General features: G+C 35.5%; 1 protein-coding gene across 22 annotated transcripts in view; it reads right to left on the reverse strand.

The window, feature by feature from the left end:
• Window positions 1-2,989: 2,989 nt before the first annotated feature.
• Window positions 2,990-26,146, reverse strand: part of LOC106874645 (citron Rho-interacting kinase) — a 351,869-nt gene continuing 328,712 nt past the window's right edge. For 16 of the 22 annotated variants that reach the window (XM_089347064.1, XM_089347057.1, XM_089347060.1 and 13 more), the window contains 9 exons: window positions 24,061-24,141; window positions 21,829-21,982; window positions 19,537-19,769; window positions 18,902-19,013; window positions 16,861-16,980; window positions 15,267-15,347; window positions 15,025-15,106; window positions 12,611-12,805; window positions 2,990-7,902 (listed from right to left, as the gene is read on the reverse strand). In XM_089347064.1, coding sequence (XP_089203190.1) covers window positions 7,710-7,902; window positions 12,611-12,805; window positions 15,025-15,106; window positions 15,267-15,347; window positions 16,861-16,980; window positions 18,902-19,013; window positions 19,537-19,769; window positions 21,829-21,982; window positions 24,061-24,141 — 1,251 coding nt within the window. In that variant the 3' untranslated portion in view covers window positions 2,990-7,709. Of the gene's footprint in view, window positions 7,903-9,798; window positions 9,831-12,610; window positions 12,806-15,024; window positions 15,107-15,266; window positions 15,348-16,860; window positions 16,981-18,901; window positions 19,014-19,536; window positions 19,770-21,828; window positions 21,983-24,060; window positions 24,142-26,146 lie in introns of all 22 variants that reach the window. The other 6 variants (XM_089347061.1, XM_089347062.1, XM_089347056.1 and 3 more) reach the window with 1 other exon arrangement.

Genomic DNA, 26,146 nt, shown 5'->3' on the forward strand with positions numbered 1-26,146 from the left:
GTCGATTCGAATTCTACTGCAGTTGATTTTACCATTTACCATCTGTCTGCAAGTTGATTTATTAAATACCAATTAAATACCTGGGGGAAACTCAACTCATTTCCTACTTTTATTGAAATTTACATAATTCAAAGGCGGGAAATCTTAATATCTGAAGGCTTCAATGAATTCTGTGTAAGTTAATGTCTGCATATGTTGTTGTTGGCACTCCGTCACTTATGACGTCGAGGGTTCCAGTTGATCCGATCAACGGAACAGCTTGCTCGTGAAATTAACGTGCAAGTGGCTGAGCACTCCACAGACACGTGTACCCTTAATGTAGTTCTTGGGGATATTCAGCATGACACAGTGTGACAAGGCTGACCCTTTGAATTACAGGCACAACAGAAACAGGAAGTAAGAGTGAGAGAAAGTTGTGGTGAAAGAGTATAGCAGGGTTCGCCACCATCCCCTGCCGGAGCCTCGTGGAGCTTTAGGTGTTTTCGCTCAATAAACACTCACAACACCCGGTCTGGGAATCGAAACCGCGAGTCCACTGCCCTAACCACTGGGCCATTGCGCCTCCACGAATGTCTGCATAAAACAAAATCTTATATAAAGTATATATGGAAACAAGGAATAGGGTATAAACTCTATATGCTGTAGCTAGTGTAAACTATGGACACACAAGAGATGTAGTGAAATCACAGGCAGACTAAGAAAAGAAAGTAAGCTTTGTATGTGGTAACTGCAGTGGGGCAATATCTCATCCCATAAATAATGTGGTATTTTTATACTTTTTATTTTTCAAAATTAAGATAAACAAAGTTCTTTTTTTAATCTAAAATATACTCTCTTTCATTTTATATAATGCTCTTCCATCTATCTGGTAGATTTCGTCTGTGATGAAAAATACTCCTCCACTACAGAATTCATATTTTTTCCATCCAAATGATTTTGAAGACTGCAGAATAAATGATAATCAGATAATGGCAATGTCTGGCGAATATGGTGGATGGGGCATTGTCTCCCATTCAAACCGCTCCAGCCTTTAGAATGTCATCCTTGTTGTATGTGGCCAAGCATTAACCTGATGGAAGAACACCTTTCATCTTGAAATCAAAGATGGTCGTTTTCCTTCTTGTGCTGACTCAGAGCTGCTTGTAATAGATCTCTTTTGTTATCATTTGATTTGGGTTTAAAAGTTCAAAATGAATAAACCTTTCATATCTCACCAAACAGATAACAATACCTTACGTGGGTAAAGACCTTTAGCCTGCGGTGCTGGTGTTTCTCCTTTTCCTACCCACTGTCTTTAGCACTTGACATTTTTATAGAGAACCCATTTCTCATCACCAGTCACTATTCAGTCTTGAAACGGTTCATTTGTGAGATGTAACAGCAAAGAAGAGCACACATTCACTCTTTGCGCGCGATTAGACTCGGAAAATTTGTGAGGAACCCATTGACTCAATTTGCTGACTTTACTGATGGCATGCAGGTATCGATGAATGGTTGAATGACTAAATCCAAGCTTGACTGCTACTTCCTCAACAGTTACGAACGGATTTTGTTCCACCAGGGTTTGCAGGATGTCCTCATTGAGCTCTACAGTTCTTCCATGATGAGTCTCGTCTTCTAGGCTGTAGTTTCCGGCTCGGAATTTCTGGAACCATTGTTAATACTGGCTTATGCTTATTGTCCAATGCCCATATACTGCATTGATATTCCTTGCACTTTCCATCGTGTTGTTGCCTTTATTAAACTCATAAAGCAAAATAAGCCGAATATGCTCCTTTATCACTTGTATTATAGCTTTGAAAAAATGACTGTTAAAATCGAACTGTACTCTTCAAAACTTGCACTAAGAATAAGCACAAAGTAAAACTACTACCTGCTTTTATAGCAGGTTGATGCAGGTAGTTTATCCCATCCCCCTCCGACTTTTAATGCATGCAATTGAAAAACTGCATTATTTATGGGATGACCCAATACTATGAGCACTAATTACTCCTACAGTTTTTAAATGCCTAGATGGCTCACTAAAATAGTCAATAGCTTTGGTTTTTGTTACCCAGGGGACAAAATTAGCAGACGAGATGGTTGCTCAGAAAGTATAGAAAACAGGATAAGAAAAACAGATCGGGAGCTATAACCATTACTGGCAAAAAGATTATTTCCCTCAGGGGAAAGGGCACTTTGTATGATGCCTGTGTTAGAACTGAATATAGAAGGTCTGCACAGATTAAAAATACATGAAGCTAGCAAATCAGAGAAAAAGTTATTACATTTAAAATATAACAGTAGACGGATCTTGTTCAAAACGGGGGCACCAGTTTTCATTTATGTTTTATGTAGTGTTTTTGGTACCGAAAGACTTTCAAACTTCGTATACTTATCTATTTTGTGTTATAGAACAGAAAAAAATTTTTGTATTCGAATTTATTTCATGTAAAAAATTGTCTTATTTCGATAATTTCTACTAATCACTGACGTCTATTCAGTTGAAAACAGTTAGCGCTGTAACGGTGAATATCGTAGTAATCCCCGTTAGTTCTGACATTTCCGATTAACTAGACTGTTAACCCTAACCCTAAAACTAACCCTAACTCTAGAATCCGAACTCTAAAATTGTTACACACATAGATACGCACAGCGTAATTTATTATATAAACAATATATGCGTATAAATTACGATTAAACCGGATGAAATATGTCACAGGGAATAACATTTTTATGACCGGCCAGCAGTAACTCTATTCAGCTGAATAGACGTCAGTGATTGGTTGAAATTACTGAAATACGACAACTTTAACATGAAATAACTTGCGATGTACGTTTTTTTGTTAAGAAGACTAAGAGAAAAAGATGTTTTATATGACACATTCTACCAGTGTCCCAAGTTTCAAAGTGTTTCGTTAAGAAAATACTGGTGCCCCCGTTTTGAACAAGATCCCAGTAGACATTCAAATATAATAGAAAAAACAAACAAACAAGCCCCACAAAAATCTTTCATTCAATAAATGTTGGTGTGATTTTATTGTGACAAATTATACATTTATATGAGGAGCAGTGAATACAATAATTGACAAAATGTTCCCCCTACCCCACCAAATGCTGGGTTGAAATTTTGTTTACAACACCAAGCTTAGATTGCAGAAACTATTTACACATTTATGTGAGGGAAGTGAAAGAGGAAGAGGACTAATAAATGTTGCCACTGCAAAAATTAGTAGAAAACACACAACGATTTGTCATGTTCTTTGTAAAACAACAACAAAATGACGGTTTCTTAAAAATTATAATTATCATAGAACATGTTTAACCCCTTTGATACAAACCTGCCTGAGACTGTCCCTGGTTCTATGGCATAAATTCTTCATTTTAAAGTGATCTAAACTAAACCTTCCACCAAAATTCCATTTTAATTCATGTTCCAAACACCAGCTTAATAACAATAAGGTTATATCAGTAAGTTCTTCATTATTTTCAAAATAAATTGGCAACAAAGGCAGCATATTTCAAGAGAAATATGATAACAAAAGGGTTAACTGTGTAGAAGTATGTGACAAGTAGATAACATAACTAGCAAGAAGTTACAACACAGCAGTGGCAGAGCATTCTTCCTTCCCCTTTCCAAGTCATTTAATGTGATTTTGGCTCTAATATTTTAATATTTTCTCTCCAGTTTTCAGTGTTATATAATTTAAGTGAAATCTTATTTACAACCAATTTCTTTCTTATATACGTTTTTTTCCAACCTGTGATGACAAAAGGATAATGATACTAGTCTAAAGTAGTAACAGTCACTTCCCTTAAACATGAATAAACCTAAATACAGCTCAGGTGAGAAATTCTATAAAACAGTTTTGTCAGGATGATGTTAAAGGGTTCTCTCTGATTCACAAATAAATACGAAAAGATAGGTCAGCAAATTTCCTCAATCTGAACCATTATCTTATGGAGTGGCCAAAAATGACACTTTTTGATTGAATTAACACTTAATAATAATAATGATAATAATAATAGTGAAAGATTTTTGAATTGAGACTCCAGTTGCCAACCTGCAGAAAACTGCAAGAATCTTAAGAAAGAATCTTGAGATCTGAGGAGACGTGTTGTCACCAAACCTGAAAACAACATTTCTTCTAACTAATATAGAATATAATAGTTATCAAAATAATAATACTGGGAAGTAACAAAAGTGAAGTCCTATTCTGGTGTAATTTTAATCCTTGAAATCCTGATAAAATGTCATGAAGAGAACAAGACTGTGCTAAATTTTGAGTTATTGGGGGTATGTTTAACATTCTCTATATAATTCTAGGAGACATAATAAGGGGTGTTTTCCTATTACATTCTAGTCAATTCCATAAGAAACACTTCCAGACATTGAATAGCTCCAGCATGGCCACAGTCAACTGTAGTCGAAACCAGTCAAAGAGTATAACTATGTTTGAGCAGAGCCAACATTTTTAAATGTGTAAAAGTATGTGACAAGTAGAGAATATAACTAGAAACTAGAAAGAAGTAACAACACAGCAATGGCATAGTGTTCTTCCCCCTTTCTAAGGTAAAGACCCCCTTCAGTCATGAATGAGCATGGGATTGCACCTAAAAAGTCACCCTCTGATGCACAAGTCCAGGCAAGGTTGTTTGTGAAAGACCAACAGTTGCCCAATGAATACCAGCCTTCCCTCTCCACACCACTGATGTTATCCAAGGGAAAGGCAAAGGCCGATACAGCTTGGCACCAGTGACGTTGCAACTCATTTCTACAACTGAGTGAACTGGAGCAACATAAAAATAAAGTATCTTGCTCAAGAAGACAACACACAGCTTGGTCTGGGAATCGAACTCCCTACCTCATGATTATGAGACTGACACTCTAACCACTGAGCCATGCACCTTCAATTTAAAAATCATAAAAAAAAAAAAAAACTAAGTAAATCTGTTTGGGTTATTAAATCCACAGACATTATTATCCAATATACTTCAACAAACTCATTAACAAAAGTTTCATTTAGCTGCCATCCCTCACTGAAGTTTGATATTACAAATTTAAACTAGGAACAATTATAACAATTATTAATGATAAGAGTGAAAAGATAGTGTATTTATCATGTACGAAAAGGTAGGGTTGCAGGTGTCCTTAAATCTTTATTTAGATTTTCTTGAGGCATAGAACTTATAAGGCCAGTTACCTAGTTTCCATGGCATATATCAGTGACTGAAATTATAACATTACCCACTGAATGGGACAGTTGCAGAATTCAAGACCAGCAATTTCTGAGGGGAGGGGACAAATCAATGCCATCAACCCCAGTACTTGACTGGTACTTCATTTTATCAACTGCAAAGGGAAGAAAGGTAAAGCTGACCTCGGCAGGATGTGAATTCAGAACATATTGGTTCTGCTCGTTTGCTGCCTCAAATAAATTAACACTGATATGATGATGGTAATGATGAAAAGAGACTGGTTCAATCTAAAAATTTTTATGTATGATTATTAATATAATTAACACTTTCTAACTTTGCTGCTGGGGATAAGATTTAATTAAATTGACTTTGTATTTGATTGATAATTCATTTTATGGACCCCTGAGGAAACGAAAGTCAAAGTTGATCATGATAAGATTCCAGCTGTAACCCTTTAGCATTTAAACCAGCCATATCTAACTCAAATATTTTATCAGATCTGGCCTCTCACACCTACCCTGCAATATCATTCTAAAAATAAACAGTCACATCATCGAAATCTCAAAGCTATGAGATAATGCATGATTAATTCAAAACAATGTGAATAAATAAGCATTATATTTGAAAGAGTAATGAGAATGCTAAAGGGTTAAATTTAAGGGCCTCCATCTGTAATTACCAAAGGATTTTCTTCCTATCATCATTTTCCATCCATTTTCCATACTAGTAGGAGTTGGCTTGCTGGAGATCCATGAAGAAACATTTACAAAGAGTCAGGCTTCATTTCAACTTAACCCTTTTATTACCAACCTGGCTGAAACCAGCTCTGGCTCTGAGTACAAATGTCTTATTTTCATAAGTTTTGAATTAGAATCTTCCACCAAACCTTAGTCACAATTTATGTTCCTAACACTAGCTGAATGATAACTAAGTTATTTTACTAAATTTTTTGTTATATTTAAAGTAATTGAAGGAAACACAGAGCATCTCAAAATAAATTCAGTAACGAAAGGGTTAAGGATTTCAGCAATAAGGCAGCTTGCTCTTGCTGTCTTTTTAGAAAGGAATATATTATCATAATGAACATATAAACTGGTTATTTCACTCCTCATAACAACTGAACTTAATTAAATTCTTCTAAGAACCCATTCTACAAACTAACTGCAGCTGACATAGACCATCATTATTTCATTTGGATTCTGGATTGCCTTCTATAATTTAAAAGAGTTGGACTATTTTTGGAATTGACTGGCATCTCAGAGCACTGGTGTTGTCATGATAAAGGGAAAGAAAACAACCAAATAGCCCCAATAAGTTGTTTTGACTTCTCATGGCAACAGTAAATAATTTTTGTATGGTTAATTAAAAATAACATTAACATTTCTCAAGTTGGGAGTTTACATCTCATTACTTCCATCAAGTGTTGACAGTGTCTTTCAAGTGACAATTTCTGAAAGCTAACTTCCTTTCCAGAGGTCAACTGACTTGGACTCACTTATCAAGTGGATTTAATAATACTAAACAGAGACAACAAATAACTTTATATGTTTGCAAAGTCACTGCATTACACAATTGCAAACTGATAACATGTCAACTGAAATAACATATTAAACCTGCTCAGAAACAATTAATACATCTAACATATAAAACAAATAATATATCTGTCCAGGGCTCAACTTATTGCTTATATTACTGCCTTGTAGAACAATCTTCCATTATCTAATTATCTATTTAGATCAGAAACAACTTTTGTAGTTACCAATGGAAGAAGAGAGAACAGTGTTTATATCATGTATGAGGAAATGACCAGTGTTTCAAGTAGAGTTATTTCATCACAGATCAAAATTAGAAAATAAAAATATGGTGCATGAACCTAACATCATACCTAACTAATAAAATGCTACATAACGTAGAATTATCTAAAATATAGTTCTAATTATCACTTGGCTTTTGCTTAAGCAATGCTTGTCAAGCAGCCATAAAACATGGCATGTCACAAGCAGCCTAGGACATGGCATATTAACCTGTCAATGATCGACAATGCACATTATAATATTTAATGATCAAACAGCTAAGGATAATGATATCAAACAGCTAAGGATAATGATAGAGTAAATTGATTTAAAAGGAAAACTCGAAAAGCTGGAATTAACTGCAGTAATTACCATAAACTAATTTTTTAAGAACTTTGTGCTCCGTTTTACTCTATTTCATTATCATTATTGTAATTGTTGTTGTTGGTATTATTATTATTATTATTATTATTATTATTGATGTTATTGTTGTTTTTTTTTTTGGCTTAAAGGGACTGAAATGGAGAAAATAGTTGAAACTGAGAGGGACAATAAAATGTAGCTTTGAAGTGAACAGAATGTGGAGACAGTAGGAGATATATTTACAACACTGTACAATCTTAATTGAAGGAAAAAGAACCTCAAAACAGACCAATGCAGACAAAAAAATAACTTCAATGATGATCATGAATAAAGTAGTGGGGTATCAATAGTCCAAATGCTGAAGATGTATTGATTTCAGTAATGGTACTGATTCTTCATTCCATTTTTCCTAATTGTTGCATACAAATGTCGGGCATCTTGAGAAGAGCTTGAAGACTCCGAGGCACTGGTGCAGTTGGGCTCAAGACCATCGAATGAAGACCACGAACTACTTTTCCTAATGCGCCTTGCTTTCTCAGGGCTGACAAAACGTACATGTCTTTGGGAACTGAAACAAGGGAGGTGAAAAAAGATGAAAATAAAAATTTAATGGGAAATTGCTAAGGAAGTTAGTCTTCTTTTCAATGACAAATAAGAAACCAATAAAACATAGAACATATAAAATGATAAATTTGATGGGCTCAATTTTCTACTTACATTACAGCCTTGTAGATCAATCTCTCTTTATCTAATTATGATCTATTTAGACTGGAAATGACTCCTGTAGTTACCAGTAAAAGAAGTGAGAAAACTTTATATCATGTATGAGGAAATGACCAGAACATAAATAGAAGCTGGAAGTGGATTTCTTACTTCTTTGAATTCTCAAAAGCATAAAAGGTATATGACAGTTTCTCATTTCTTTATACAGTTCTTTACATTTTTATTGAAGTCTGCAAGGTCTTTAGAGCTGCAGGGGTTGGGTAGTGTGGGCAGACAAGGCAGTGCTCTATATGGTCAGTATCTCCACATTCAGAGATAGTTGGGTTGTTCTTGTAGCCCCATCTGCCCAAAGCAACTCACGATTGTCTCATTCTTGTCCTCAGGTGGTTGAGTGTTTTCCATTGAATCTATGGTGCTTCTGAGCCAGGGAAGGAGGGAAGGGGGCTCTTATGTCAATTGCAAGAGGGTTGTTCTAAAGCATTTTCATTCAGAGCTTCAGTCTCATTTCTTCCTCAGATGTTGTCAGGGCTGGACATGGCTGGGAAAGCTTCTCAACTTCAGTCACTGAGCCAGGGGTTATGTCATGGAGGAAGTAATTTCTGTCATCTTGACTGGTCATTTCCTGTTTGATATTAGTAGGGGGTAATACCAGCAAGGAAGTACAGGATGTTTCTGATAGTGGGTTTCATGTAACCAGTAACCAACTACTTAAATTTTAAAATTGCAAGTAAATCCTTCCTTCAAATATGCAAGCATGGAAAAGTGGACATTAAAATGATAAAAATTTCACACACACATGCACAGATAGAAAAAAAGAGTAAATTACACAGACATAAACACACATATACATGTGTTTATGTGTGTAATGTGTAACACACACACATATATATACTGGAAAAGAAAAGATACTAATCTATACAACAGAAAAATACCTGTGCTTCTTCATTAACCTACCTGAGGCCACTCTGGCTTTATGATAAAAACATCTTGTTTTAAAGTGAACGAAATCAAGACCTTTGATCAAAACTTCATGTTAATTAATGTTCCAAATACCAGTTTAATAATGGCAAAGTTATTTTACTAAACAACTGAAGAAAGCCTCCATGGAGATATGCATGGTAGCTGAAGAAAGCCTCCATGGAGATATGCATGGTAGCTGAAGCCAGCTCCTAGTGGCTGTGGTTGACAAGAGACTGCAGATGGAACCCTTTTGCAGGCAAAGCATTCAGGCTAAGGGGCAAAATGCTTGTGACTCTGAGGTGCCTGCTGATGATATGGAAGTTTCCAACACTGCAATGAATTCAGAAAGAGCTTGCAAACCCATGAGGAGTTCATGCAGTTTCTGTGTGGGGCAGAGCAACTAGAATGTTTATTTCACCTTCATTATTATCAAAATTAATTGAAACAAAGACAGTGTATTTCAAAATAAATTTCAGGACAAAAGGGTTAAACTAGGTGAATGAAAAATCATTGCTGTGAAAGGTATCAGCTCACTGTGCTTCAAGTCTAACACAGTGTCACAACATAGAGTAGTAATAAATACAAACATGCAACAGTAGTAATAGTGATACACAAATAATTGGTGCAGTTGAGGTGACCACACAAGTCTGTTCCTTGATAACAAATACAAAAAATTCAATGAACTTGTGATACAAACTAGTGAAGGAAACACTTGAGTTTCAAAACTCATCTCAAAAATACTATAAACATCAAATGGTGCTCAACAGGAAAATAAACATACCTCTTCTATGTTCTCAGAGACATAATTGATTGCTGTTTTGAATAAGATAGAAAATATACATTCCACAATAACCTTTTCTAATTAAGTCAGGGGTATTGATGATCGGGTTGTTTGGTGTCATAAAGTCATAAAGCAAGAAACTTGTCTAGGATGACAGGAATCTTCACATTTAGAGAAAAGGAAATACAAAATACATGGGATTCCTCTTAAGTTCATCAAGGGACATAAGTGAAGCAGTTCCAAGTGAGAACAGATCCCAGATTAAGTTTGTCAAAGACATATCAAGGCTTGCTGTTAACATTAGTAAAAAATTAATCTGTCACTACTAAACATCCTACAAAATAGTCACTTCAAAGTCACTATCAGCAGTGGAGCCGAAAAAGCCAACAAACTGGCAGAGTCAATAGAGAGTCAGATACAATGCTTCATGGTATTTGTTCAAGCTCTCTCTGTGCTCAGAGTTCAAAGTCTCACCAAGGTCAATTTGGTCTTTTATCCTTTTGGACTTGATAAATAAAGTATCAGTCACATAGAGTTGTTTTATTTCCTCTCTTTTGAAATTGGATATGCTGACAGGGGCCAAGAAAGAAGCACCCACAGTGTGGCTTCATCAATCCTTTCACTTGTGGACTTGCTAATAAAGAAAGAGAGCAATGGAAGCAAGGTAGTTTCAAAAGAATATTGCTGCCAGCAGGAGAGACACAAAGCTGTCTGAAACAGAAATATGGTACTGGCAGTAACAGAATGCAACTCTGTTGGCTCCAAGCATTAAAAGTGCAATCTTACCAGCAGCAGAAATGCAGTGCCGCCAACAGCGGGAATGCAGTGTTGCCAACAGTAGAACTACAGTGTTATCAAAGCCAAAAGCAGAGGTACAGTTCTCTCATCATCAGCTGAGATACAGCAATATTAGCAGTATATATAATAAAGTCATTTCAGGGCACAAAGTTGGTGATAATTGGATCAAGGTATAAGAATAAAGAAACAAGAACGGTTTCATTTAATTGCCAGAGTTTAATTACAAAACAAAAAAAAGAAATTGATTTGAATTTTGTAGGCAATGAAATGCACAGTGGTATTTCAGTTAGAGATTCTATAATGTGTAAACCTGAGAAATAGCAGTCCTCAATGTGAAATTTTCATTAAGAGAACAATTAAGACAAAAAAATGAACTGAAAATTACAGCTTGAATAGTAAAAGACAGACAAAGAGGTACACACACACATACACACACACACACACACAAACACAAATACAAAGCAGGTTTCTTTCAGTTTCCATCGACCAAATCCATTCACAAGGTTTTAATTGGCCCAGGGCTATAGTAGTGTAGTGGATTTGAACCTAAAACCAAGAAGTTGGAAAACAAAATTACATGCATAACTATATATATATATATATATATATATATATATATATATATATATATATATATATATATATATATATATGGGAGAGAGAAAGTAAAAGATACACACATATAATAGAAGATGCAACAGCAGAAAGCACCATCTAGAGACAATAAGTCCATAACCATCTTTCCCTTCTCTCCTCTCACCCTTACTGCCAAAAATAGTTCTGCCAACCTACTTAAACAGAAACAATAGTTTCTATTTCAGTTCACTTGAGAACAAAATTGTCATTTAATGCTATTTAATTATTTTATTGGAAACACACATACACACACACGTACAGAGTTGGCTGCTTGGTAGTTGAAATGTGATCAATAAAAGACAAGCATCAAGAATTTACTGAGCTCCAGATAAAGGCAAACTGTATTATCTAACTGGATATTGAGAAGTGGAATCCAGTCAGTCAAGACAAAAAGTGGACAGCTGGCTACTACTATGTCCAATTTAGTTTTGCTACAAGTAGATTACATGTCAATAACATGAACAATACATTCATTCACCATTATTAATATAGGCTTGGCTGTGTGGTGAAGTTCACTTTCCAACCACGTGATTTTAGGTTGTGTGGCACTTTGGGCAAATGTCTACTATACCTTGGGTTGACTAAAGCCTTGTGAGTATATTTGGTAGGAAGAAATAAAAAGAAGTCTGTTGTGTGTGTGTGTGTGTGTGTGTGTGTGTGTGTGTGTGTGTGTATAATCATAATCCCTTAACGTCCATTTTCCATGCTGGCATGGGTTGGATGGTTTGATCAGAACTGGCAAGTCAGAGAGTTGCACCAGGTTCCAGTTTGATTTGGCTTGGTTTCTACAGCTGGATGCCCTTCCTAATACCATCCATTTTACAGTGTGTGCTGGGTGCTTTTAACATGGCATTGGTATGAGTGCTTTTACATGGTACCAGCACAAGACTCTTGCAGACCAATCCTCTTCATCAGGGAATGTGGCCTTAACACTTCTACTGTAGAGGATGGGTCTTCTTGAGTACAGCAAGGCGCCAAGTATCTTGGTCCTTTGTCAGTTCATACAAAAGGTTAAGCATCCTGAGGTTGTCACATACACACACACCTATATTCAATAAGCAGATAGTTTTAAACAAGCATTAGCCTCAGATCAGACTGGAGCCTGGTGCAGCCATCTGGTTTGCCAGTCCTCAGTCAAATCATCCAACCCATACCAACATGGAAAGCGGACGTTAAACGATGATGATGATGATGAACTTAAGGGAATGTTCCCTCAATGATAGATAGTAAAAAAATTTCTATTTCATAACATGATTATCACAAACAAAGGATTGTATGAAGAATCCAATCCTAAACATTCAAGAACTGATACTTCAATCTAACCTCAAAGTTTGATGCCAAACTTTGAAAGGGGAGAGATAAAATAATTTCAACTTACCCTGGAAGAGCATCATCATCAGGATCTACATCAGTGTCCCAGTTGTCTTCCTGCTGAACCTGGTCATGATTGCCACCACGCAAACACAATACCTCTGTACGTTGCTGGCAGATGTAAGCGAAAAATGCAGAGCCCATCCCTGGAGCCCTACCCAGATAACGAGGTCTCACTTTTACAAATGACATTTGCTTTCCTCTGTAAAGAAGAAAAATAGATGAATGAGAGAGAGAGAGAATTTCATATTCAAAAAAAGTTACTGGATACCAAAGAATTCTTTGAAATCAACAAACTTATAGCTGAGTAGTTAAATCTATTGAACTGTTGTATCCAGTTGTTCAGCCAGTAATCAATAGCTCAAATCCTACTACTGACTTCATACCTCAAGAGTCAGAACGAATATGTTAATAACCACTAGGAATTGAGTGAAGTAGATCAAGGTCCAGTCAGTAAAACCTTAAAGTTAACTCAAAGTGTAAGGAAAGCCACTTTCATGCAACAATGACTAATTTTGGTAAATATAAGTGAGAAATAAATGAAGATTGATTAGCAAATCCAATTCTTAGAAGAGTTGTCTGAAAATTAATGTCTCTCTGAACACCATTAGAAACATACATTCAGCACACAGTTTTGCTTTATGAGGTATGCAAAGCTCTAAAAGCTTTCTTCAAATTTTGTTGAAAAAAAAAAAAAAGAAAGTAATTGATTTCACCCTTTAGAATGATTGTTGATCCCTACCAATTTGTTGTTATATTTAACAAGAGTCAAGATGTAATAGTTTCCTGAATTTTGACAGTCAAATTAATAATCTTTTGTACTCTAGGGACAAGGCTCGAAATTTTTGGGGAGGAGGCTAGTCGATTAGATTGACCCCAAATACTAAACTGGTATTTAATTTGTTGACCCCAAAAGGATGAATGTAAAGTTGACCTTGGTGGAATTTGAACTAAGCATTTCGTCCGGCGTGCTAATGTTTCTGCCAGCTCGCCACCTTTGACAGTCAAATTAATGTAGGTGAGATGACTGTACCTTATTTCAGTCATTGAATTGTGGACATGTTGTGACACAACTTTGAAGGGATTAGTCATACAAATCGACCTCAGTATTTATTTAAAGCTTACTACTTATTCTATTGGTACCTTTTTGTTGAACTGCTAATTTATGGAAGGTACAAAGAAATCAACACCTGTTGGGAAGTAGTAGGGGACAAACTCAAACACATACCACTTTCTGTTTACCAAATTTACTAACAAGTTGACTTAGGACTATAATACAAGACACTTGTCCAAGGTGACACTCAATGGAACTGAACCCAAACCCATGTGGTTGCAAAGTGAATTTCTTAACTATACAACCATTCTAAACTTAACAATGCCAGTAATTGCGTGTCTGAGCTCTTGACTTCCTTTTTTTTTCTTTTTGTTAATTCATTGTGCTGCTAATCTTTATTTGCATCAGTTAACACTTCTACCTTAGGATTGAATAGTTGGCATTGATCAAACAACTGCAATTTGAAACAGAATTAGACTGCTTAGTAATTGATGTCTTTCAAGATTAGATTATGTTCATTAAAACATCTAAACATTTGGATTGAAGAGTTGTGAAAAAAATTAATTTCTTCAAGCATCTGATGCAAACCGTATTTACATAGAAAACAAATGTAAAAATCCATCCATCCATCTATCTCTGCTCACTGTTCCTGGGAAGGTTGTGGGGGTAGAGACCCCAGGCATCTCCTCCATAGAGTCCTTTCAGAAGCAGTGGGATTTCCAGGTGTGACCAATTGAAACTATGGATATTATCCAACCATCTCACACTTAGTCTACTCCCAGGTCTCCTGTCAATTAGCCTGGCTTGAAGAATCTGTCTTATGATCCTTTCCAATGACATTCTAACCACATCCATGTATTAGAGCAATGACCTCTCAATGCAGAGAGGTAGTAGCTTGACCTGGGGAGATTCACTGATCTCCAAGCTATGCACTCTGTCAAGTAGTGTTACTAGTGGTCCTTTGAAAGAGCCTCATTTCAGCTGCTTGTTTTTGGCCAAAACCCAACATTCATGACCATAGAAGTGGACAGGCAGAAAAACCGAATTGATGATAGCAAGTTTGCCTCTTTTACCAACCTCTCCTCTTCTGAGATATGAATACTAGAGCTGGTGCATTACTGTGCCAGCACCTGCAATTCTAGCATTCAGTTCAGCCTTCTACTTCCCATCACTTGTGAATATGGCCCTGAGATAGTTCAAATTCTCCAAATGTAAAACTAAAAATCTTTATTAAAAAAAAATATGATTTAGAAAGAACAAGGAGTGAAATAAAATGAAGAGAAAACAAATAAGTAAACACTATTGGGTGGGGCAGGATTTGATTCACTTTAACAACAACACCACAAGGAATAACAAACATTGCTTACTTTATCTGGCTTCTGTTCATGGGGATGTTAATGGCCTGAACAAAGTTGAAGTAAGTGACAAAGAGATAGGGGTCATGATAGGCTAGAAACAGAGAGAAAAGCATTATTACTATTATAATAATGTTAAGTAGAATGAAAATGAGAAAGTCAGAGTGTGTGTATACACACACACAGTGACAGTAAAAATAGACATTTCAGTTGAAAATGAATAACTGCTAAAACATAAGACTTTAGCATCATACCAAATGTCAAAGGTACACCACTCCATCTTAAGTTATTTGACCGACTTCTACGACCTCTATAGTCCACATAAACACCGAATTCTGAAGATAGAACGAAAAACAAAAATTACTTTCAATAGTGCAAAACGATAAAGATAGATAAAAAGGTTTTATTTGTGACAAAAGAATAATAAAATTGCCAGTTTCAAATTAAAGATCACATTTATTTCCTTTGTTGGATCTAAATAAATAATTTAAAATGGTTGAAAAAAAATACAAAAAAGCAGCATAATTTTGCTTTCTGATACAGAAAGAATCCCACTAGCAATGAAAAGGAGAAAAAAATTTCAACTTCACTGCAAATTGCAAAAGAACAATTTGCAAATTCTTTGAAATTATTATTAGTATGATTGCAGCATTTTCTCAATCCAGTTTTGTCGAAGATTGCAGTATCCTCATCATCATTGTTTTAACATCCACTTTTGCATGGGTAAGATGGAGTTTGAAACAGATTTTCTATGGCCGGACGCCCTTCCTGTTATCAACCTTTACCTGTTTCCATGCAAAGTAATATTTCTCCATAGCCAGACATGTTTACACAAAACATTGGAAATAAATGACAGACATTGATTTCCAACTATCATGCAATATCAAGACAAGGAGACACAAACATATACATGCACACAGACATATTGTACATTTTGTAGAGTACATATTTAATATACCTTTACAAAAAAGGAATGTCATCAAAGTTATGGCCTACTAGCCTTCATCAGACTGTGTTACATTTGGGTTTATCTTGGCTTTATATAGTCTCTGATAAGTTGTTTTTTCTGGGATAGGTGCAGCTATGTGGAATGGTGATTAGGCTTGGTGTATGTACATCTGGGAAGTAGGTGGGGTGGTAGATAAGGGTAAGAGGCAAATATGTTAATAGGATGTGTACTGATGGAAATATATTAGAGGATTTAGAGTTGTGTTACTGTTCGGTCAAGCCTTATTGATCTATGAAAATAGACAATGACATTATTCGGAACTTTGTTAAAACAAAGAATTGTAAGAAAAATTTATGTCCTAAAGGGGTTCTTTACAGATATCAAGTTTACAAAGTAAATTAATATTGCTTGTGGTCTTAAACAATTATGTTAAACAAATAATAAAAAAAATTATTTTCAAAATAGAAGAATTAGGTGTAAGTATAGCTGTGTGGTTAAGAAACTCACTTTGCAGCTGTGTGGTTTTGGGCAAGTATCTTCTACTTTGGCCCTGGACTGATCAATGCATAGTGAATGAAGCTGAGAGGCAGAAACTGTGTGGAAATGTGTTGTGTGTGTGTGTGCATGTGTTTATCCTCCCTCCATAATAACCTGACAACTGGTGTTGGTTTGTTTATATTCCAGTAACTTATTGGATTGGAAAAAGTGACTGACAGAATATCATATTTAAAAAAATGAACTGGGAGTAGATTTATTCAACTAAATCCTTTAAGGTGATGCTCCAGCATGGCCACAATCCAATGACTGAAACAAGTAAGAGCTATGCACTGACACAAAAATATACAAATAAAAATACACACACAAGTTAACATGATGAACAATAAAAGTAAATTACTAACCATAATAGCAGAGCAAGAATTCTAGTGGCGCTCCTTGTGGAGAAATTTTCACAACATTCAAAGGTAAGCTTGTATTGTCATATATACATTTAAAAGATGGATCCTTGCTGTCTAAATATTCTGAAATAATTAACAAATATATTATATTTGTTTTTTTCATAATTACACACAGATATTTAAATATAAGAATCAATAGAAAGTTAAACAATTGACTGTAAGTAGAACAATGGAATTGGCGTGCCTAGTAAGTAGAGTGATGGACTAAATCATTTATGTATCTGGTTCAGTGTCTTAGTTCTGAATGAAAATTCTTCAGAAGCCAGTTTTTTCTTTCTAGAGACAGTTATGTCTCTAGAAAGAATGTCAGTTACATAACTGACATTCAATACCATATATTACTGGTATTTAATTCCTTATCATAAATATATTGCTGTTGATACAGAAACAATGTGCTGCTTATAGTAAAACTTCAACATCATTTTGTAAAGTATCAGTGTGTGTGTGTATAAAAAAATTATCTTAATTCTTTTGATAGCAACCTGCCTGAGACTGCTCCTGGTTCTCTAGTATAAGCTTCCAGTTTTAAAGTTATCTAAATTAAAATCTTCCATCAAAATTTCCTGTTAACCTGTTTCAAACACCAATTTAATTTGTACATAAAATGTGAAATAGAACCAGTGCATGTTTGGAACATAAATATTTTACTAAATTCTTTATTACTTTCAAAATTAAATGAAACAAAGCTAGTATATTTCAACAGAAATATTATAACAAAAAGATTAAAATATTCAACAGAATAAACTTTTATATACAAACTGAAAAGCAGATTTTAATTAGAGAGCTGATATAGCTATATCATTGCCTTTTCATTAAATTTCCATTGCATTCCTCCCATAAGGCAAATTGAGCAGTGAAATCCTAGTTTCTCATCAATTATCAGTAATTAAATATCTGTTGGCACTAACCCATTGAATATGTTAGGGTTAATAATAAATTTATGATGAGAAATGGTACAAAAATTCAACAAAACAGCAGATTTGAAAATATAGAAAATGTTTGGTCTGTATATAAGGTTTGATGTATAGATGGTTTGGGATAGTAAATTAGTGAAGTTGTTAAAGTGTTGGATAGAATGTTGCATGGTATTAGCTCCGAGTTCAAATCCTGCTGAAGTCAATTTTATGTTTCAACCTTTCAAGGTCAATAAAAACAAACCAATTCAGATTAGTGTACTGGCAGACATGTAAGAAAATTGAACTAAATGCTTTGCAGAATTTGTTCTGTCCCTATGTGTCTGAGCTCAAATCCAGCCAAGGCCTATTTAGATAATAGACTTAACTCAATACCTAGTTTAACACCACCATCTGGCACCTTTAGATCCCACTCTGTAGTAAGCATTTAGGTTGGGTCTCCGGTTTCAGGATACTTTCCTCCTTCTCTCCTTCTAGACTTGGAGGCCTTGTAAAGAGTCATAAACAGTGATCTTCCCTCCTCCTCCGCATCATCATTTAATATCAATGTTCCACACTGGCATGGGTTAGATGGTTTGACAGGATCCAATGGCTTCAAGGACTGCACTGTGCTCTAGCATCTGCTTGGACTGGTTCCTACAGCTGGATGCCCTTCTTAACAACTATTTTACAGAGTGTACTAGATGCATTTTGTTTTTTACCACCAGTATTAGTGATGTTGCCATGTAGCTTGCAAGGCTCTGAGCCCTGAATGGCAGGTAGATAACTTTATGCTAGAAGATTAGGAATGGAAAGTGGGTAAAGCATGAGAGAAAATTACTGGAACAGAGCAGCTTACTTGCTGTAGAGGAATGACATTACTACATTCATTTTACAAGAGGGCTAGAGAGGTAGGAAAGCTAGAAAGTGATATAAATGATAATGAGGTAGAAATGAGTAGAGAAGAGATGCTATAAAAGAAAAAAATAGCTTATATGAAAAGGAAAGCTACAGAAAGTAAATATATATTCAGGGAGAAACTATTGTTCAGTTGTTTCAAGTAGTTAGAGTCGAATAGAAGTTTTATTTACCTTTCAAAGATGGATTTTCAAAATCAATGCACATAAACTGGTCAGTGCCAACAATGGCAAATTTATCTGCAACACACACACAACTGCAAGGTTCAGCAATGATATTAAATTCCTGAGAAGAAATAGAAAGGAGAGAGAAAAAAAATTAAGTCTTTCTTCTTGACAGTATCAAAACAACCATAATTATTTTAAAGTCAACTTTTCCATGCATGCATGTGTTGAAGAACTTTCTTTTTCCAACTCTCAAAATATTTCTCCATGGCCAAACATATGTAAGTGAATGACACTGCTTGTATGACAGTGATACTCATTTACAACTATTACACAATGTCAAAACAAAGGGATACAAACACCCACACATATATGTACATCTCTCTCTCCCCACACACACACATTTATACAACAGGCTTCTTAAAGTTTCCATCTACCAAATTCACTTGCAAAACTTTGTTTGGCCCAGGGCAATAGTAGAAGACACTTGCCCAAAGTGCCATGTAGAGGGGCTGAACTTGAGACCATGTGGTTGGTAAGCAAACTTCTTAACCATGGAGTCATACCTATACCTTAAATTAGAAATGAGGAGACAAGTCTGATAATGAATTTATGTAATTTAAAATAGCAATATTGCAATTTACCTTTCGGACGCAAAACTGATCCAATCCATGGTTGTATTTCATGAGGACAATTCTGTCAATCATGCCAGCACAAAGGTAAACACATTCCTCCCACATGCCAACATCAAACACTGTACAACGGATAACTTTGTCTAAAGTGTCATAAGGGATAGGGTTGGACTGGTTTGGCAACTTATGGAAATGCTTGTTCTTAAGGCTTTTTTTCTTAATTGCTATTAATGCACGATCTTCTCCTGGAAATTGAAACAATTTGAACACAATGAGAGATAACATGAGAAACTTTGCATAAAAATATTTAAAATTCTAAATTCCCAGTCTACTAGTATAGAATGGATACTGCCAACATTTTAGATATTTGTTTGTTATTGTTATTTAGACCTAGATCTGATCTCATTGAGTAGATCTTTAACCAAAGATAATCCAATGTTGACTATCTTTTTGAATAAATTAGTCAATGTTATCCAATGTATTGTTTCTTACTTTTTATAAAGATGGCAACATGTATGCCAGGAATTTGGTATCTATTTCTAGCAGGCTGAGGTTCCCTTAGAAGTTGATGGAATAAGTGGTTAACAGCTTGTTCTGCTCATATACAATAAATAAGCATAAAGCCAAAGAAGAATTTGTATGGTTGTCATCGCTGCTGCTGGTGCCACCACCACCAGTGAACATTTAGGTCTGTCATGAGTCACAAGGCTCATAAGGCCAGAATTTAACCTGGTTTCCATGGCTTTCCCTCTGAACAGTACACTGGTCCATCACAAGCAATGAACTTTGACTAGATTTAAATAATCTCATTGATGAAAATGGTTTTAATTTGTTCCAATTACACAGATTAAATTATACAAAACCAGGGAGTCTGTGTAAAAATGGCAAAGGAACAACAACAAAAGCATGAAATACTGATATAATAAAGTATATTTTTTAAACAACACGTTATATATATATATATATATATATATATATATATATATATATGCTTCCTTTTCAACTTTTTGTGTTTCTTCTCTCATTCAATTTTTAGTTCATTATGTGCCTGGTGAATATGTTTGAGGTATTTCTCAACACATGAAACTATTAGTAGCACAAAAACATGTATCTATTAAAAAATATTTCTCTCTCACCAGATGGAGTATTTTTTTTGTTGATCTTACCATCAACAAAAACAGTACATTGTATATATATGAAACAGTACATTATATATATATATAACCCATGCTAGCATGGAAAGCGGACGTTAAACGATGATGATGATGATCTACTCAATTCTAAGGACAATGACAATGATGCAGAATTTAATTAAAACATTTGATTAATAGTTTAGTAACAGGTGTGTTTAACATGCACCTACTTCCTTGAAATTCCACCACAAGGTTCAGTCCTCACTGTGGTGTGGTAGCTTGTGTGTTTCAATAACCATGAGAGCTGAGCTATACTACCAGAGTGTAAGCTTCTGAAAGGCCCTGTCATGCCGAACAGGTCAAAGGATAGGGGCCAGAATAATATGGACCACCTCCTCCCAGAGGTAAAAATAGGAGGGTGGGAACCAACTGAAGAGAAGTAGCAAAGAGAGCCCAGAGTCAAGGACAGTGGAGAAAAGTCATCAATGGCCTGTGCTCTGTAGAGGACAAAGGGCTTAAGTTCCTTGAGATTGATAGCTTAAAACCTCTTCAGTTTGTTTCAGCCATCATAAGTGAAGGCAGCAAAATGATAGAGTCATTAGAGCATAGGATATAATACCTTGTGGTATTTGTTCTGACTCTCTGTGCTCTGAGATCAAATCTTGCTAATGTTAGATTTTCAAGATCGATCAAAGAATACCAATCTATGTTGGGGATGAATTGGTGGATCTATTGGAGGGTTGAATAGGATGTCCTATCCTGTGGTATTTATTACAGCCCTTTCAGTTGAGACAGCAATTCCTGTGACATCTCTAGTGCCAAACTGTATTGGCCAAAGTCAGTGGTGTGAAAAAGGGAGATTTGCATACATGGGCAAATTATCAGTCTTCTTAGAAAAAATCTTGCCCTGAACTGCATGTACATGTGGAGATGCATGGCCAATCTTAAATGATGGAGGCCATTATCTTGGTTAAAGCAGTTTCAGAACTGTCTATGAAGATTCTAAGGCACCTGAGAAATATTTGGCAACAAAACTGAGTAGGTCAAGTGGTGACAGAGCCTACTGATTTGATTAATGGCGAGAAAGAAAAGACAAGCAGAAGAGGATCCATTTGAAATAGAAATATTGCAGAGAAATCTTCGTCAAGTTAAAGCAAACAACATTACTTACCGACAAGAAGGACTACTAACTGTAAGGAAGATACAGACTGCATATGATAAACACTGCCAACACCACATATCTTAACTGGAGTACTGTACAAGGAGTAAGAAGAATTTTGGATTTCACTGACAAAGAGTCCTTCCTCACCACCAAGAAGCAAATACTGTGAAATAAACATACAAACACAACAAATAAATATTATTCACATAGATATTTCGAGGAGAAATTAACAGTGAAATAGTTTCAACTGTGACAGTGAACCGAGAACTTTACAGCTGTCTAACATTCACTAACAGAGAAAACAACTGAAAGTCTAATAGGTGGGAAACTATATTCTCACAATATAGTTTATATTATGATAATATAGTTTCCCAGCTACTATACTGTTGAAACAGATTTTGCTGTATCTTAGGAGGGTCATTTATGCCAATAACAAATACATGCACTGGTTCTATTTTACTTTTTTTTTATTAGTGAATTCATTAACATTTAAACAATTAACTAATTGATGGGTTATTTGGTTACTTGTTCAACTAATTGACTAATAATAATAAAAGAACTGAAATAGAACCAGTGTGTTTATTATTGGCATAATAACCTAACTGAAATGCAATAAAATATATTCCTACAAGCATGTGTAATAATTCAGAATAATATTCTGCTGGTTATGACGATAAGGGCTCCAGTTGATCTGATCAACAGAATAGCTTGCTCATGAATGTGCAAGTGGCTGAGCACTTTACAGACACATGAACCCTTAGCATAGTTCTCGGGGAGATTCAGTGTGATACAGAATGTGATGAATCTGTAGTACCTTTGAAACAAAGGTACCACTCATTTTTGTCAGCTGAGTGCATTGGAGAAATGTGAAATAAAGTGTCTTGCTGAAGGACACAATGTGCCACTGAAATCGAACTCCCAATCTTACAATCGTGAACTGAATACCCTAACCATTAAGCCATGCAACTTCATTGAGCATAATTCAAAATAATACTCAATAGACAAAATAGCCATCTATTTGTACCATAATTAACCTATATACAGCACTGAAAGGCATGATGCTGTGGATTTCATCTGAGAGAAAATCTCTTCATAGACATGTAGTGAAAAAAACAACAATATATATCAGAGTGAGGCAAAGATTATTGTAGCAGTGACTCACAAGAACATCAAACGCGTGTTAGCTTTCTTAATACAACATGTCTATGAAGAGATTTTGCTTCAGACAAAAACCACAGCAGCATGCCTGTCAAGAGTATATATACATTAACTATGATACACAGAATGTAAAACCACAGATATATTTGTAACTCATACATAGGCATGGTTGCATGGTAAGAAGTTTACTTCTCAACCACATGATCTTTGATTCAGTGCCACTGTATGACACCTTGGGCAAGTGTCTTCTACTCTAGCCCTGTGCCAACTAAAGCCTTGCGAATATATCTGGTACATGGAAATTGAAAGAAGCCCATTATATATCTAATGCATGTGTGTGTATGTGTCTGGTCGTGGGGAGTACTATCTCACTTGAAAACAGGTATGCCTCAACAAATTCTATTTGATCCATGCAAGCATGAAAAAGTGGATATCAAAAATGATGATGATGGTAGAATTACATAAAAATTCTACAAAGTATTAATTCCACAAATGGTTGATCTCCAGTATTTACAGGTTGTGAGTTTTGTTTGTTGAATATCCATCTATCCATGCATTGGTAGCATAGAATGAATGGGGATTGATTGTGAAGCAGGATTTTATAGTAGGATGTTCTCCCTGTCACCAACACTCGTTTTACAGATAAGGAATTTATACAATCTGCAGGCCTTTGAAAGTGCAGAGTGGCCAGCTGTAATGTCAATGTCACCATTGTTTGCTCAAAATGTGAAACATTCACATCTGCATGTGCACATACACACATTTATGATAGGATAACTACAGCTTCTGCTCACTAGATTCCCTCTCAAGGCACTGGAAGGCCTGGGGCTATTGTAGAAAACTTGCCCAAGGTGCTGCACAGTGGAACTGAACCCCAAAGCCTGTATTCATTTTACAACAGTAGATGATTAAAGAAATGTGGTAATTAAGTAAGTCAATGCTGTAGACATAGAAGTGTCATTTCAGGCACTTTCACATGATAATGAGTGAGTTAAAATAAATGAAAGAAGGGAAATAGTGACACTTAAAGGGTTGAAAGAAAGTTTGAGACAAAAGGAAAGAGAGAGAAAAAAAAAACTTCACCTTTTTGTTAAGGATTAGACAACAGTTCAATTCAATTTTGAAGGCATCATTCAACTGCAGAACAACAGTGTGCATCAACCGCTGAAAAAGTAGAGTATTATTTAGGATGACTAAGTATAACAAGTATTGTGGAAAGTGCTCAACAAGATATTAACGCTTTAGTATTTACACCAACCGTATCTGGCCAAAATATTCTGTTTTATGTTCAAACTGGCCAGATCTGGCCTCTTATACTTACCCTACAGTGTCATTCTAAAAAAATAAACAATCACATCATTGAAATCTTGAAGCTACAAGACAATGCATGGTTAATTCAAAAACAATGTGAATAAAGAAGTATTATATTAGACAGAGTAATTTGAATCGTAAAGAGTTAAAAACTTTCTAAAGATGATATTAATAGTTTATACAGTTGCAATCCTACTAATGACTACTCATCTCAAGACATTTAATCAAATATGCCAACATCTATAAGTCTTATATACAGAACAATCTTCAAACATGACAGAGAAAAGAAAACCATTGCTTTTGATTCCAACCCACCAGGGACTGCTCTTGGTTCTAGGATATAAACTTGCAGGTTTAAAATTACCTAAATTAAAACATTCCATCAACATTTCTTGCTAATTTATGTTTCAAACACTGAATAATGACAAAGTTATTTTACTAAATTCTTAAATCACATTCAGAATTAATTCAAATAAAGTCTCTCTTAACTCTTTTCTTACCATCATCATCATCATCATCATCATCATCATCATTGTTTAACGTCCGCTTTCCATGCTAGCACGGGTTGGACGATTTGACTGAGGACTGGTGAAACCAGATGGCTACACCAGGCTCCAATCTGGTTTGGCAGAGTTTTTACAGCTGGATGCCCTTCCTAATGCCAACCACTCCAAGAGTGTAGTGGGTGCTTTTACATGCCACCGGCACGAAGGCCAGTCAGGCGGTACTGGCAACGGCCACACTCAAAATGGTGTATTTTACGTGCCACTCGCACAAGAACCAGTCCACGGCCACTGGCAACGATCTTGCTCGAAAGTCCTTACGTTGAAATACAGTCTAAGAGAATTCATTGAGTAGTCACACTTTAGTTTGCTGTGATTAATTTGTGGAGATGAGTAGAAAGTCTCTATCCAGTTCTAGGTGAGGTTTTGGAGCAATATATTTAACTTTCTTTGACAGATGACTTAAATGAAAATTATAAAAACCAGTGTTCTTGGGTTCTTTGAACTGAAGAAATTCAAGTTTGACTTTTCAATCAGTTGACCACAGATTTCACACCCACTTCTGTGTACCTCTTTGCTCCTAATAATAATAGTATTTAGCCCAACATACTCCCTTCCAGCATACTATAAATAACACTTAATATCACCCTCATTTAATGTCCATTTTGCATGCTGGCATGCGTTCAATGGTTTGATAGATCTTGCAAGCTGTAGAGCTGCATCGTACTCCAGTGTCGGCTGCAGCATAGCTTCTATGGCTGGCTTCCCTTCCAAATGTCAACTACTCTATAGTGGCTTAATACTTTTGTGATTCTACTACTAAGCTTAACCACGGCCATGTAATACACTAGTTCCAAATGTAGAGAAATCTAAACAATATCTGTAAGGAAGAGAACAGAGAAATTAAGTTTATAATCATATATGTGAGGGTGGGGTGGGGGACTGTACATAAAAGATAGAAATTACTTTTAATTATAATACTTTAAATTACTTCATTTTTGTATTTAGTTTGCAAGATTCTTTATGTGAATGCGTGTGTTGAAACAGATTTTGTTAATTGGTTAATCTTTTAGCCAATTAACTAACCAATTATCTGACAAACTGTTCAGTCACTCAATCAATCAGTTAGTTTTGTCAAAGTCAACCTCATCAGTAATATGTCTTCTCTACTCCTGTTTTAGGCAGGTCATTGATGAGGTTGTGAAGGATGGTGAAAAGACTTTGACAGACTTAGCTGACTAATTGATTGACCGAATGATAAACCAAACAATCAATCAGTTAATTGGTTAAATGATAACCAATTCATCATCATCATCATCATCGTTTAACATCTGTTTTCTATGCTGGCATGGGTT

The sequence above is a fragment of the Octopus bimaculoides genome, chromosome 2 (genome assembly GCF_046866305.1).
Source record: "Octopus bimaculoides isolate indiv1 chromosome 2, ASM4686630v1, whole genome shotgun sequence".
NCBI classification, from domain to species: Eukaryota; Metazoa; Mollusca; class Cephalopoda; order Octopoda; family Octopodidae; genus Octopus; species Octopus bimaculoides.